A 12,353-nucleotide genomic window follows, 5' to 3' on the forward strand; every position below is an offset into this window, starting at 1 on the left:
TTGTTTTAGCACCATTAGTTAAAAATCTCTGTTAGCCATCCAGTTCTCTGTCTCTCATATTTTTGGTCTCTTTAAGCATTAGATATAATTAATAACTGTCACTGTTGAATTTCAGCTTTTCTTGGTAGGGAGATAGGCATCATATTTGGTGCTAGAACAAGAGAAAACCAGAGTTATTGGTGATGGCTAGACCTGGACCCTGGAGAAAAGTGACCTCTTTTCTGTTTTAGAAGTGAGTTCTGCTATCTGACCTAGTCAGCTTCACAGTTAAGGTCCTGCTTACTGTGAGGTATATTTTGCCATCAGGTTGAAACCATGATTCAGCTCCATCTTGGGACTACACCATGGGTTACCAGGCAGGCCACACCTTGTCTTTGGATGGATCAATCAGTGGGTTAGAGAAAGAGGGATTGTCTGTTGAGGTAGTGGTAACTTAAGAGTGCACAGACCTTTGTTATAAAGCAGAAACTAACACACCATTGTAAAGCAATTATACCCCAATAAAGATGTTAAAAAAAAAAAAAAGAGTGCACAGACTTAATGCATATCCTACCAGATTATGCATAAAGTAAGTTACTGGCATCTTTGACATGTCCTCCAAGGCACTTACAGAGTTCTGTGGGTTTTTTAAAAAATATATTTTATTATTATTATTATCATTATTTTTCAGCCGTGCCTCGCGGCACACGGGATCTTAATAAAAGCACAGAGTCTTAATCACTGGACCACCAGGGAGGTCCCTTTTTTTATTCTAAGCAGAGCAGATGGAATTTTATTCATGTAGTGTGGTGTGGGGGGTGTGTGTGCGTGCGTGCGTGTGCATGCTGTTATTTCTATTTTAACTTATAAAATTGTTGACATCAGAAATGAAAATTTTTTCTGTATCACTCTCTGTAGTTTTGGGAACATTCTGATTGTTTTTGCATCACAGCTTTTGGGTGAATGTTAAACAGTGAAGTATAAATTGCTTATCTAAGTAATGTAGATGGTAGTTTTCTTTAAATTATGCAGTCTATTTTGTGGGTTTGTCTACTAGTGTTTTGTTCCATTTAACTAGGTACCTAACATTTGCTCCTTCATTTTATTTGACTTCATAAGACTCTGATCTACACTGAACATGAGGAACATTCTTATGATTTATTAATGCATATAATAAGTGTTCAGAAATTCACAGCTGCATTTTATCTTGTTTTAACCTCAGACTTGGGAACTTCATAGCAAGAATAGCATCCATTATATTGACTTTTGTGACCACTAAATTTTGTTTTACAGTCATGATGAAGAATATTATTCTTGTAGGAGAAGACATTTTCTTGGAATAGAACTAATTCATACAAGCATTAGTAGTAAGGGAATAAAATGTGTAGTGAGTTACTCTTGACGTTTAAGGTTTTTCTTGTTGTTTTTTTGTTTTTGTTTTTGGCCATGCCACGTGGCTTGTGGAATCCTAGTTAGTTCCCTGACCAGGGGCCCTTGGCAGTGAAAGCGTGGAGTCCCAACCGCTGGACCACCAGGGAATCCCCAATGTTAAGTGTTTTGTTTTTAGTTTCAGTGTTGCTTTAATTTATATTAATCTGCAGCAACTTAAATTAGAAAGACTTTCCATGATTCAGAGCTTTTTAATATTTAGAATTCATCAAGTAAATAAGTCTGTGTAAAATCCAGTGGCTGTAAGTATAACATAAGGAAGATTTTAAATACACCGTGGTGTGGAACAGAATTGAGCTGGTGGGTCTATAAGCACATACTTTTTCTCTTTCTCTCCCACTTTAATCAGAGCAGTGTTCTATATCTGCTTTATATATTGGGAGTCTCTGAGTAAGCCAGTCGTTGTCCGTAGTCCCCCCACTGGAGTATGTGGTTGGTGGTTTTGAGTTTTAGAGCATGAAAAAAACCCAAATCTCATGCTTTTCCCCACAAAGTTTCTGTTCAACCCTTTACTATTATATTGTTCCTTTAATTGTTAAAAACAGCCAAGATTCTGTATCTTTGGCAATAGACAGTTCAGCTTTTGGCACATAGTATAAAGGGTTTGTTTTCTATTCCTTTGTAAAACATGATGCATTTTACTTATTTGTAGTGTTATGAAGCTGGTCACTTGGAGAATGACATTACTGAATCATGTGCTGCATCTCGTTCTAAAGAGTTTGGTGGAGGTGAGTGTTTTTGAGATTTAAGAACTGTATTGCAAAAATAAGTGTGAAGTACCCTGTCAGTTAACGAGAAAAGTTACTAAGCAGGACTAGTAAGGTTGCAAGTTCTAAGACTTGTTTGTCCAATATATGCTTCCTAAAACTGCATATGACACTAGAAAATTGTATTGATTCATTTCCAACTTTATACTGAAGTTAGTTAAATGGAATTAGAATTAGTGTTAAGGAAATGTTGGGAACAATAAAGAAAAATCAGCTCCTTAATTTTCTTATTAGATAATTCTCCATACTGCATCATTACTTTCTTGGCTTTGATTCCTATAGGACAGAAAATAACAGAATTTGAGTTGAGGGGGAAATTGCAAATCGTCTTAAACAAGTCTTTCATAGTCTTACTTTCTTATATCACACCTGTGACCTTTGGTCAATGAACATATGCTTGAAAAAGAGAGCTTACATTTGAGCCTAGTCTATTATGGCTGCTTTCAAAGGCCTTGGGAATCTTCTAGATTAAATTGGAATCTGTTTCCTGGAACCTCTGCTTGGTCATCTTATTTCTGCCCACAGCAGGAATGGGCAGCCCTTCATTCAATAACAGATAAAATAATCATAGTTTAAGTATCTACTCTACCAGTTTCTTTGTGTAAGGACTGTTACCTCTGATGAATCTAAAGCATTACAACGAATTAGGATATTACTCATATTATCCCTGTCTTGTAGAATAAGCACGAAGATGAAAGAGGTTGGAAGGGTTGGGGAACTATATCCAGACATGACCAAATTTATTGCCACACTACTGTCTCATTATCCACCCTGTGTTTCTCCATACCAATTCTTTCTATCCCTTTGATCATTTTGTCTGCCTATGCCATTTATTGATTGGTGTCATTCCTGAAATATTAGCTTAGATTTGAGCACGCTGCATCAGATATGATCTATCAGCAAAGGATATTAGGGGAGATTATATTTTATGTGGTCTTAAATGTACACTTCTTTGAATGTGATCTGTGATTATTAAGTTTTTTAGCAAGTAAATTAAACGATATGTTAACTTATTTTAACCCTGTATGCAATTATAATATAGGTTGGTCAACTTGTTTGCTTGATTTTAAAAAAAAAAACTGCTTTCAAAATAATATCAGCTCTTTCCCTATACATTTGTACTTTAGTTTTCTGTAAAACCTACAACCTGCACTTTATCCTCTGTAAATTTCATCTAAATGTTTCAACTTGTGAGAATTTTGAAGCTTTATTCTGCCATCATATTAACTCTTCCCTTTTAGTCTTAGGCTGTCAGCAGCTTTGATAGCAGAGCTTCTCCATCTCGATCAGGCAGATCAAGAAGAGAGCCCTAAAGCAGTCTTCCAAAGTATTTGATACCTAGCTTAAATATCCTGGAACATTTTACAAAATATCTCTTTAAAGATTCCTCTTAATGTTTCTATAACAAAGAGTTGAAATACGTATAATAAAAAATGAGTGAGAGACTAAATTCCATTTTCTAAATATGTCAAGATTAGGCATTCATATTCAGGGTTATAGTACCGCTGCATGAATATCCTTTTTTTTTAATTAAAAAAACCCCGTTTATTTGTTTATTTATTTTTGGCTGTGTTGGGTCTTCGTTGCTGCGCGCGGGCTTTCTCTAGTTGTGGTAAGCGGGGGCTGTTCTTCCTTGTGGTGCGCAGGCTTCTCATCGCGGTGGCTTCTCTTGTTGCGGAGCATGGGCTCTAGGCGCATGGGTTCAGTAGTTGTGGCACACGGGCTCAGTAGTTGTGGCTCACAGGCTCAGTAGTTGTGGCTCATGGGCTCTACAGCACAGGCTCAGTAGTTGTGGCGCACGGGCTTAGTTGCTCCGCGGCATGTGGGATCTTCCCGGACCAGGGCTCAAGCCCATGTCCCCTGCATTTGCAGACAAATTCTTAAAACACTGCCCCACCAGGGAAGTCCCTGCATGAATATCCTTTTGGCCAAAAATGTATTGGTTGGAGGAGGGAGGTATTTTTCTCTCCTCGTATAAGTCAGATCTTATGTATTTCATGTTTTTGTCTTAATCCTTAAATCATAGAGTGATATAATTTATTGTCTTTAATCTTGGAGGCCAGGTTTTAGTATCTTTTCCTGACTACTAAATGCATTTCCTCTCCATCTGTAGGATATTAAAGTCCTTTGTGGAACTAGAAAGTCTTTCATTTCAATCATATAAAATGAAATTGCTTTAATAACCTGTATGTTTACTATTTAATCCATGTGAGGCAGAATTTTTATATATGTAGCCATTTCCCCAACTAGTTATATACTAATGGGTAAGTCTTTTTTTTTTCCTCTGTCCTTGTTTTCCTCATCTACAAAGTTGGAGAATTAAAATTAAGGTTGGTGTTTACTCTAACATTCCATAATTCTGTGAGGTCCCTTTAGTTGAGGATAGGAGTTCTTGGACATGCATGTAATCAGCCAGCAGGTAACACCTGTTTTCCTGTCCTAGGCACCACCAAGCTGTTTGATAAACCAAGGAAGCGAAAACGACAGAGACATGCTACAGCCAAGGTGCATTGTAAAAAAGTGAAAAATGACAACTCATCAAAAGAAACTCCAAGCTCCGAGGTATTATGCAGTTCTTCATCTTTTGACCTTCCAAAGCGAAGCTGCTTTTCACAGTAGAGGCCACATCCCTTTTCCCTTTGAGTTTACCTAAAAATAGTATTCTGTTGAAACAGCTAGTAGTGATAAGGAATCCTGGAGAAAAAGATGAATCTGATTCTAGTAGAAATAAGTCAAAGCACTATGGCAGCTGTAGGTGTGACCTTTTTAAAAGATCACACCCCATGGTCTAGGTGTCAGATGAAATACATAACTGTTTCATCATGAAGTAAACTTGTTCTAAAACCAGAGAGCACAATATCAAGTAACTATATAATCCAGATGAACTTGGTATTGCCCTTTAAAAGTTGAGACTGCAGTTAGGGGAAAAACTCATTTGCTTATTTATTGAGACCACCAACTGCTTAATTTTAGAGTAATGTTTGTAAACAGCGACTTTTAGGAAACAGAGGTTTAAAGCCATTTTCTTGAAGAGCATCAGTGCAGCCATTGATGCTACCCCTAGCTTTCCAACTCAGGTTAAAAGAGAATTAGAACAAGTCAGGTCAGCATCACATATTTTGATGCAGAGTGTTTCTTTCCAGGACATTTTGAATAGAATGCCCAAGGGGGGCATTATTTAGGAAACACTGATCTTGGAAGGACAAATAAATAATCAAATAAACTTAAGAATGTTTTCTCTCCCTTAGTGAAACCTTAAAATGGAACAGCTCAAAAAGTTCCAGTGGAACAGCCTCAGAGCAGTTAGTGGCAGGGCATGAGGCGCCCACTACCCGCCCAATCACAGCAGGGTTAGAACTAACATTGCATGCAGTCCGCCCACGTGATTGGCTGAACATCTGTAAGTGCTTAATGGCTAGACAAATAGCAGCCCAGAGGGAGGGGGTCAGATGGAGGAGACATCAATAATATAGATGTGGGGCGTTATTTTTTCTCTGCAAGGGAGAACTGATGACACACAGGACAGCTGCAAGCCCCAAGGAAACCATTGAGGAGGGTGTAGAAAATGACCACGGAATGCCTGTATCTAAAAAACTGCAGGGTGAACGAGGAGGAGGAGCTGCACTCAAGGAGAATGTTTGTCAGGTAGAGAATGTTTGCCCACTTGCATTTGAATTGCATGCTTATCTTTTAAGAGAAGTCCTCTCCAGTCTCTTGATGACCTAGTTATGGTTAGAGTAAAAATTCTCTTGGATGATTCCAGTGGAATCACTTACTTTAAGGATTTAACTCTTCTCTCTTCCCACAAAAAAAGAAGAGAAATATTTAGTGTTTCCCCTGGGTAGATGCCCTGAAGTAGGTCTGAGATGGAAGGGGTGAATCTGTGGTTGCTCAGCCAAAGATAATTTTCCTGCATCTCTCATGGTGTGAGAATGTTTGGGTTTCTAAGGAATTTTTCAAGGAGAATTTTCACATAGATTGTTGGGTTTGTGTGTGTGTGTGTGTGTGGTTTTGTTTTTGTTGTTGTTTTTGGTTTTTTTTCTGCTTTAAAGTACTGACTTTAGAGAACCTACCACCTGTATTTTTCTATTTATTTAATAAACATTTATACAGTGTTTTTTTACTGTGTCAAGTGTTTTTCCATTCACTTTGTAAATATTACATCATTTAGTTATCATAACAATCTCATAAGATAGAGGATCATTATTATCCTTGTTTTATAGATAAGAAAATTGAGGTACAGGGAGGTTAAATAGCTTGCTTGTAGTCACTCAGTGAAGCCAGTATTCAAACCCAGGCAATCTGGGTTTTGAGTCTTAACCACTGTGTTGTCTTGCTTCTCTGTGAAATGTGCCTCCACTTTAATGTCAAATGCCTTTATCTTACTTGGGAGTAGAGTCAGTTAAATGGATGCATTGGTTATATTCTCTTTTCATGGTCTTGATTTAACCTTGTAAATACTTAAAAACTGGCATATAAAAAGTTGAAAATATTAGTGTTTTTTTTTTTCTAATTGAAACTGCTAAAAAATAAAATTTCCCCAGGCCTAGAATATTATTATGGTCAGTATAATTTCAACTCAGTTTCTTTGTCTGTTCATTTCACTGCTATATAAAGAAGGTTGATTATATTCAGACCTGCTCCCAAACAGTGTTACTCCTCAGAGACTGTTAAGCCCACAAAGATTGTCATATAAGAAGGTATTGTAACCCATGGTCCTGGTTTGTTTGGATCAGTCTTTGTTTAAATCTGTTGTGCTTGTATAATTTATTAATAGCACCTCCTTTCATGCTCAAGTGTCCTAGTTTGAAGGATGAATTACATGCTCATCCCAATTAAAGGGTTAGTCTGTAACATTTGGTTAATTTGAAAAATTTATTCCTCAGTACATACTGTAATTGAAGTTTTCCTGTTTAAGTGATGAAGGCGAATTTGTTTATCGTGCAGGAAAGCTGATGTTGCTGGCAGTCTGAATATACAAAACAAAACATGTAACATTTATGGCATTTGTCAATTTTTGGTCATGAATAGTAGATCATGGGAGAGCCAAACATGAAAGACTAGCTCAGAATCCCTTGGGGTCCCCTCTTAATCCCTGGCTGCCTCTGGCCTTTTATTCCCAAAGCTCTCCTACTCGTTTGCTTATTTAAGCTTTGATGTTAAGTGGCCAAGACCTGTTCTGTTTCTTTGGGTTCTTGAGGATATTAGACTTGCCTGGCCATCTTTCCCCCTTTCTTGTCTTACAGAATAAGTATAAGAGTTTTTTCATTTTTATCATTTTTCTGCTAATCACTATGGGGAAACAAGTCAGGATATTAGAGGGGTGAAAAGTAACAAATGTTGGGAATGTGCAGAATTTTCATAAATCATACAACGTTTTCAAAAGCAACAGATCCCGATCTTTATTTCCTAAGGCTGTATCATCATTGACACCCTGTTTTAGTGAGATTGTCTCAGAAAGGTGATCTCTCTGATTTTAATATGGTTCTAGGTGTATCTCAGGGATTGTTCAAATCTTAATCAGGGCCCTTCTGGACTGTTACGACCCAAGTCCCAGCTGGCCAGTATCTCTTGCTTGAACCATTGCAGTAACCTGTTTGATTATCTCTGCTTTTCCTCTCACCTTTTTACTCTTGAAATTTTTCATGTAGCAGTCATAGGGATCTGTTTTTAGATGAATACCTGATTTCAGCCTTCCCTTGGTACAGCGCTCATTATAATGGCACACCTTTGCAATTAGAATAAAATCTGAAACTCTGTACCGTAATCTGTAAGGCCACACAGTCAGGCCCTTGCTTGCCTTTTTCTTACTTCATTTCTACCACTTCTAACTTTTGTTCACTTTTGTCCAGTGACACTGGCTTTCATTGTGATTCATAGGAATGCCATGATTTTTCCTGTCTGTGGGCTTTCTGTACTTTCTGCCTTCTTGGTCCCTTCTTCAGATCATGTGGCTGACTTGTCATTCAGAGCCCAGTCTAAGAAGTCATTCCTAATCACCCAATCCAAAGTTGTTGTTTGAGGGCTCTACCCAAATACTTACATCTTCTGATATCTTTTGTTTGTTTAATTGTTTACTTATATCTTTGTATCCTTAGAGTATAAGAATGATGGGAGCCAGGGACCTGTGGTACCTGGCATAGAGGAGGTAATCATTAAATACTAGCTGAATGAATGGTGGGATTTTTTGTTTCTGGCAAAGCTGCTTCTTAACTTTTGCTTTAATGAAGACCTTCTGCTTGGGATTTTTAAAAATCTTTTTCTATAGACAGATCTGTTTTCTTTCTCTTAACAGAACTGTGAGAAACTGGGTGAGCTGCTATTATGTGAGGCTCAGTGCTGTGGGGCTTTCCACCTGGAGTGCCTTGGATTAACTGAAATGCCCAGAGGAAAATTTATCTGCAATGAATGTCGCACAGGTAAAGTAGTTAGAGAAAGGTCTTCTTCCAAGGAAGGTTTGAGTTTCAAGTTTTTTAGGAAAAAATCATTTATTGGAGACACTTTTTTTTGTGGCAATACTGGGCTAATTCCTACAGACATAGAGATAGGTGCTCTGTGGTCTTTGCCTTCAAAAAAACTCAAGTGAATAATGAATGTATAGTATAATACAGTGCAAAACGTGTTGTTGTGAATGTTAAAGTGCTGTGTGAATGAAGATGCACCAGTGCTACAGAGGAAGATATCTGAGTTTGGTTTTAAGAGAGAAATAGAAATTGGTGTGTGGAGGGGAAGGATAGAAGGTCTAATAAAGTAAGTATGAAATATTTGGGGAACAGGAAGCATATAGGTCAGTATGTTTGGAGTTTAAGATATTTTAAGATATTTTAGGGAAGAGGTGAGGCATAGGTAGTGACGAGGAGGACTTCTGGGTTACTGATGATATTTTATGTTTCTTGATCTGAGTGGTGATCAAGAAATATGTTCATTTCATGATTATTTGTGAACTTATAATGTGTGCACTTTTCTGTGTATATTATACATCAGTAAAACTGCTTAGCAAAAAGAAGAGAGCTATTTTGTGAGAGTTACAATATACGGATTGGGTCAGAAACTAGGAATGGTCAGATGAGACCAGCCTGTAAAGCACCTCACAGCTGTGCTCTCTCAAGGAGATTGCTCTTTTTTCAGCATTATGAATGGATGTTACAGTATGAAAGTAGTAAAGAAATTAGGGTTGACAGTAAAGATTTTATGCTCGTAAGTCATTAAAACCATAGCATGATGCTGCCCAAAGAGAAAGCGTCTGTAGAGTGAGAAGAGGGCTAATGACACTACTGGGGGATATCCACTTAAAAGGGGCTACTGGAGGGTGAGGAGGAGCTACTCAAGAAGGAATGTCTGTGAAGCCATGGGGATGGGGTGTCATCAGCAGAGGCAGATGGGGCAAACAGACCAAGGAGGTTCTAGAGTGAAAAGGGGATCTATTGTATTTGGCAGTGAGAGAGTGCCTTACTAATCCAAACTGAAAGATGAATGGGTAGCAGTATACACTATTTCTTACAGAAGCTTGACTTCAGTGGAAAAGGGAGCAGTAGCTTAAGGGAGGATATTAGAGGGTCAGGAGGAAGAACATCTTGAGTAGAATGAAGGTTAAGAATTGTGTAGGGAAATAAATTTCCGTAACAGGAGGGGGAATAATTGGAGTACAGTCACAGAGACAGGAGAGGATAATCTTGAAGAGATAAAAAGATTAAAAGGGAATGTACCATGTAATTGTGAGGGAGATGAACACTGAGGTTTTTCCTTGGCTTGGTGAGAATGGTGGAAAAAAATTGTTTATAACCTGAAGGGAAGAGTGTAGGCTTAGACTAGCCCCTGTGGGAAATAAGAGGTGAAATTGTGTCTGTAAATAGATGGCCATGTCAGATTGAGTTATTTCATCTTTCTGCTACCACTGTCAGCAGTGTAGGTACAAAAGCTGGAAGACAAGATAGTTGTGGGGTTATTTTGCCTTCTACACACGTTGGGCTTTTGATCATTATGTGCCATACGGTGTCCCGGCCCTGTAATTAAAATTTAGAAACAAATTTTAGAAACGTGCATATCTCTATTGCCCTAATTTTCTTAGAAAGATCTTCTTCTTCTTTTTTTTTTTAAATTTTTTTAACTTCTTATTTTATATTTGAGTATAGTTGATTAACAATGTTGTGTTATATCAGTTGTACAGCAAAGTGATTCAGTTATACATATATCTATTCTTTTTCAAATTTTAAATATAGCAGTGAGTACAGTGTCAATCCCAAGCTCCCTAACTATCCCTCCCCGCAACTCTTCCCTCCTGGTAACCATAAGTTCCTTCTCTAAGTCTGTTTCTGTTTTGTAAATAAGTTCATTTGTATCATTTTTTTTAGATTCCGCATATAAGCAATATCATATGATATTTGTCTTTCTCTGACTTACTTCACTCAGTATGACAATTTCTAGGTCCATCCATGTTGCTGCAAATGGCATTATTTCATTCTTTTTAATGGCTGAGTAATATTCCATTGTATATATGTACCACATCTTCTTTATCCATTCTTCTGTTGATGGACATTTAGGATGCTTCCATGTCTTGGCTATCACTGCTAGTGCTGCAGTGAAGATTGGGGTGCATGTATACTTACAGACCATGTTTTCTCCAGACAAATGCCCAGGAGTGGGATTGCAGGATGATATGGTGGTTCTAGTTTTAGTTTTTAAGGAACCTTCGTACTGTTCTCCATACTGGCTGTACCAATTTACATTCCCACCAACAGTGTAGGAGGGTTCCCTTCTCTCCACACCCTCTCCAGTATTTATTGTTTGTGGATTTTTTGATGATAACCATTTAGAGAGATCTTCCTGCCTTTTGTACCAGTGATCCAGTTTTGCTAGTCTCATCTTTATTATGATGTGATATTCTCTGAACCAGGCTAATCTAAGGCAGAACTACTTTTTTAAAAAATCAACTTAATTGAAGAGTAATTTGCCTACTATAAATGTACCCCTTTTAATGTATGTTTTGATAGGTTTCGATAAAATGTATACACCCACACCAGAAAGTTCCTTTGTGATCAGACCCAGTCAGTCTTTTTTGCACCTCACCCCCTCACCCCCATCACCAATTTCAGGTTAAACAGTGACCTGCTTTCTGTTCAGAGCACATTAGATTTGCCTTTTTTTTAGAGTTTGTGTCTGGCTCAGCATGTTTTTGAGACTCATCTGTGTTGATGTTTGTATCAGTAATTCATTTTCTTTCTTAAAACAGCCTTTATTGAGGTGTAATTGATGTACAGTAAACTACACAAAGTGTACACTGTGACGTTTTGGTGTGTGTTTGTGTACATACACCTTTGAAACCATCACTCAGCCTAGTTACTTTGAGATTAAACAACATTGTTGCAGGTATTGAGAATTCATTCTTTTTATTGCCAAGTGGTATTCCATTGTATGGATATAAGAGTTTGTTTATCCACTCATCTATTGATGTACATTTGGATAGTTCTCAGGTTTGGCTATTATAAATAAAGCACTGTGTATCCTTTGTATGGATACACTTTCTTTTCTGTTGTGTAAATATCTAACAGCAGAATGGCTGCATATGGTAGGCTTAACTTTTCAAGGAACATCCAAAGTGTTTGTACCATTTTATATTCCCATCGGTAGTCTGTGAGAGTTTTAATTCTGCCACATCTTCATCAACATTTGGTATTGTCAGTCTTTTTAATTTTAGCCATTCTGACAGATGTGTAGTGGTATTTTATTGTGGTTTTAATGTGTATTTCACTAATGATGAATGATGTTGCACATCTTTTTATGTGCTTATTTTTCTGTCTTCTTTGAGGAAGAGTGTTCAAATTTTTTTTTTAATTTGGGGTTTTTTTCTCCCTATAAATTTATTTATTTACGGCTGTGTTGGGTCTTCGTTGCTGTGCGTGGGCTTTCTCTAGTTGACGAGCGGGGGCTACTCACTCTTCATTGCAGTGTGCGGGCTTCTCATTGTGGTGTTTTCTCTTGTTGCGGAGCGCAAGCTCTAGGCGCGCGGGCTTCAGTAGTTGTGGCTCGCGGGCTCTAGAGTGTAGGCTCAGTAGTTTTGGTGCATGGGCTTAGTTGCTCCGCGGCATGTGGGATCTTCCCGGACCAGCGCTCGAACCCGTGTCCCCTGCAGTGGCAGGCGCCTTCTTAACCACTGTACCA

The 12,353-nt window shown here is 37.9% G+C and overlaps 1 protein-coding gene across 5 annotated transcripts in view; it reads left to right on the forward strand.

Moving 5' to 3' along the window:
- The window catches only part of NSD1 (nuclear receptor binding SET domain protein 1), a 135,760-nt gene that overhangs the window by 84,256 nt on the left and 39,151 nt on the right, over positions 1-12,353 (forward strand). For all 5 annotated transcript variants that reach the window (XM_060144282.1, XM_060144284.1, XM_060144286.1 and 2 more), the window contains 4 exons: positions 2,081-2,156; positions 4,639-4,757; positions 5,697-5,840; positions 8,491-8,614. In XM_060144282.1, the coding sequence (XP_060000265.1) occupies positions 2,081-2,156; positions 4,639-4,757; positions 5,697-5,840; positions 8,491-8,614 (463 nt within the window). The remainder of the gene's footprint in view (positions 1-2,080; positions 2,157-4,638; positions 4,758-5,696; positions 5,841-8,490; positions 8,615-12,353) is intronic.

The sequence above is a fragment of the Lagenorhynchus albirostris genome, chromosome 3, assembly GCF_949774975.1.
Source record: "Lagenorhynchus albirostris chromosome 3, mLagAlb1.1, whole genome shotgun sequence".
NCBI classification, from domain to species: Eukaryota; Metazoa; Chordata; class Mammalia; order Artiodactyla; family Delphinidae; genus Lagenorhynchus; species Lagenorhynchus albirostris.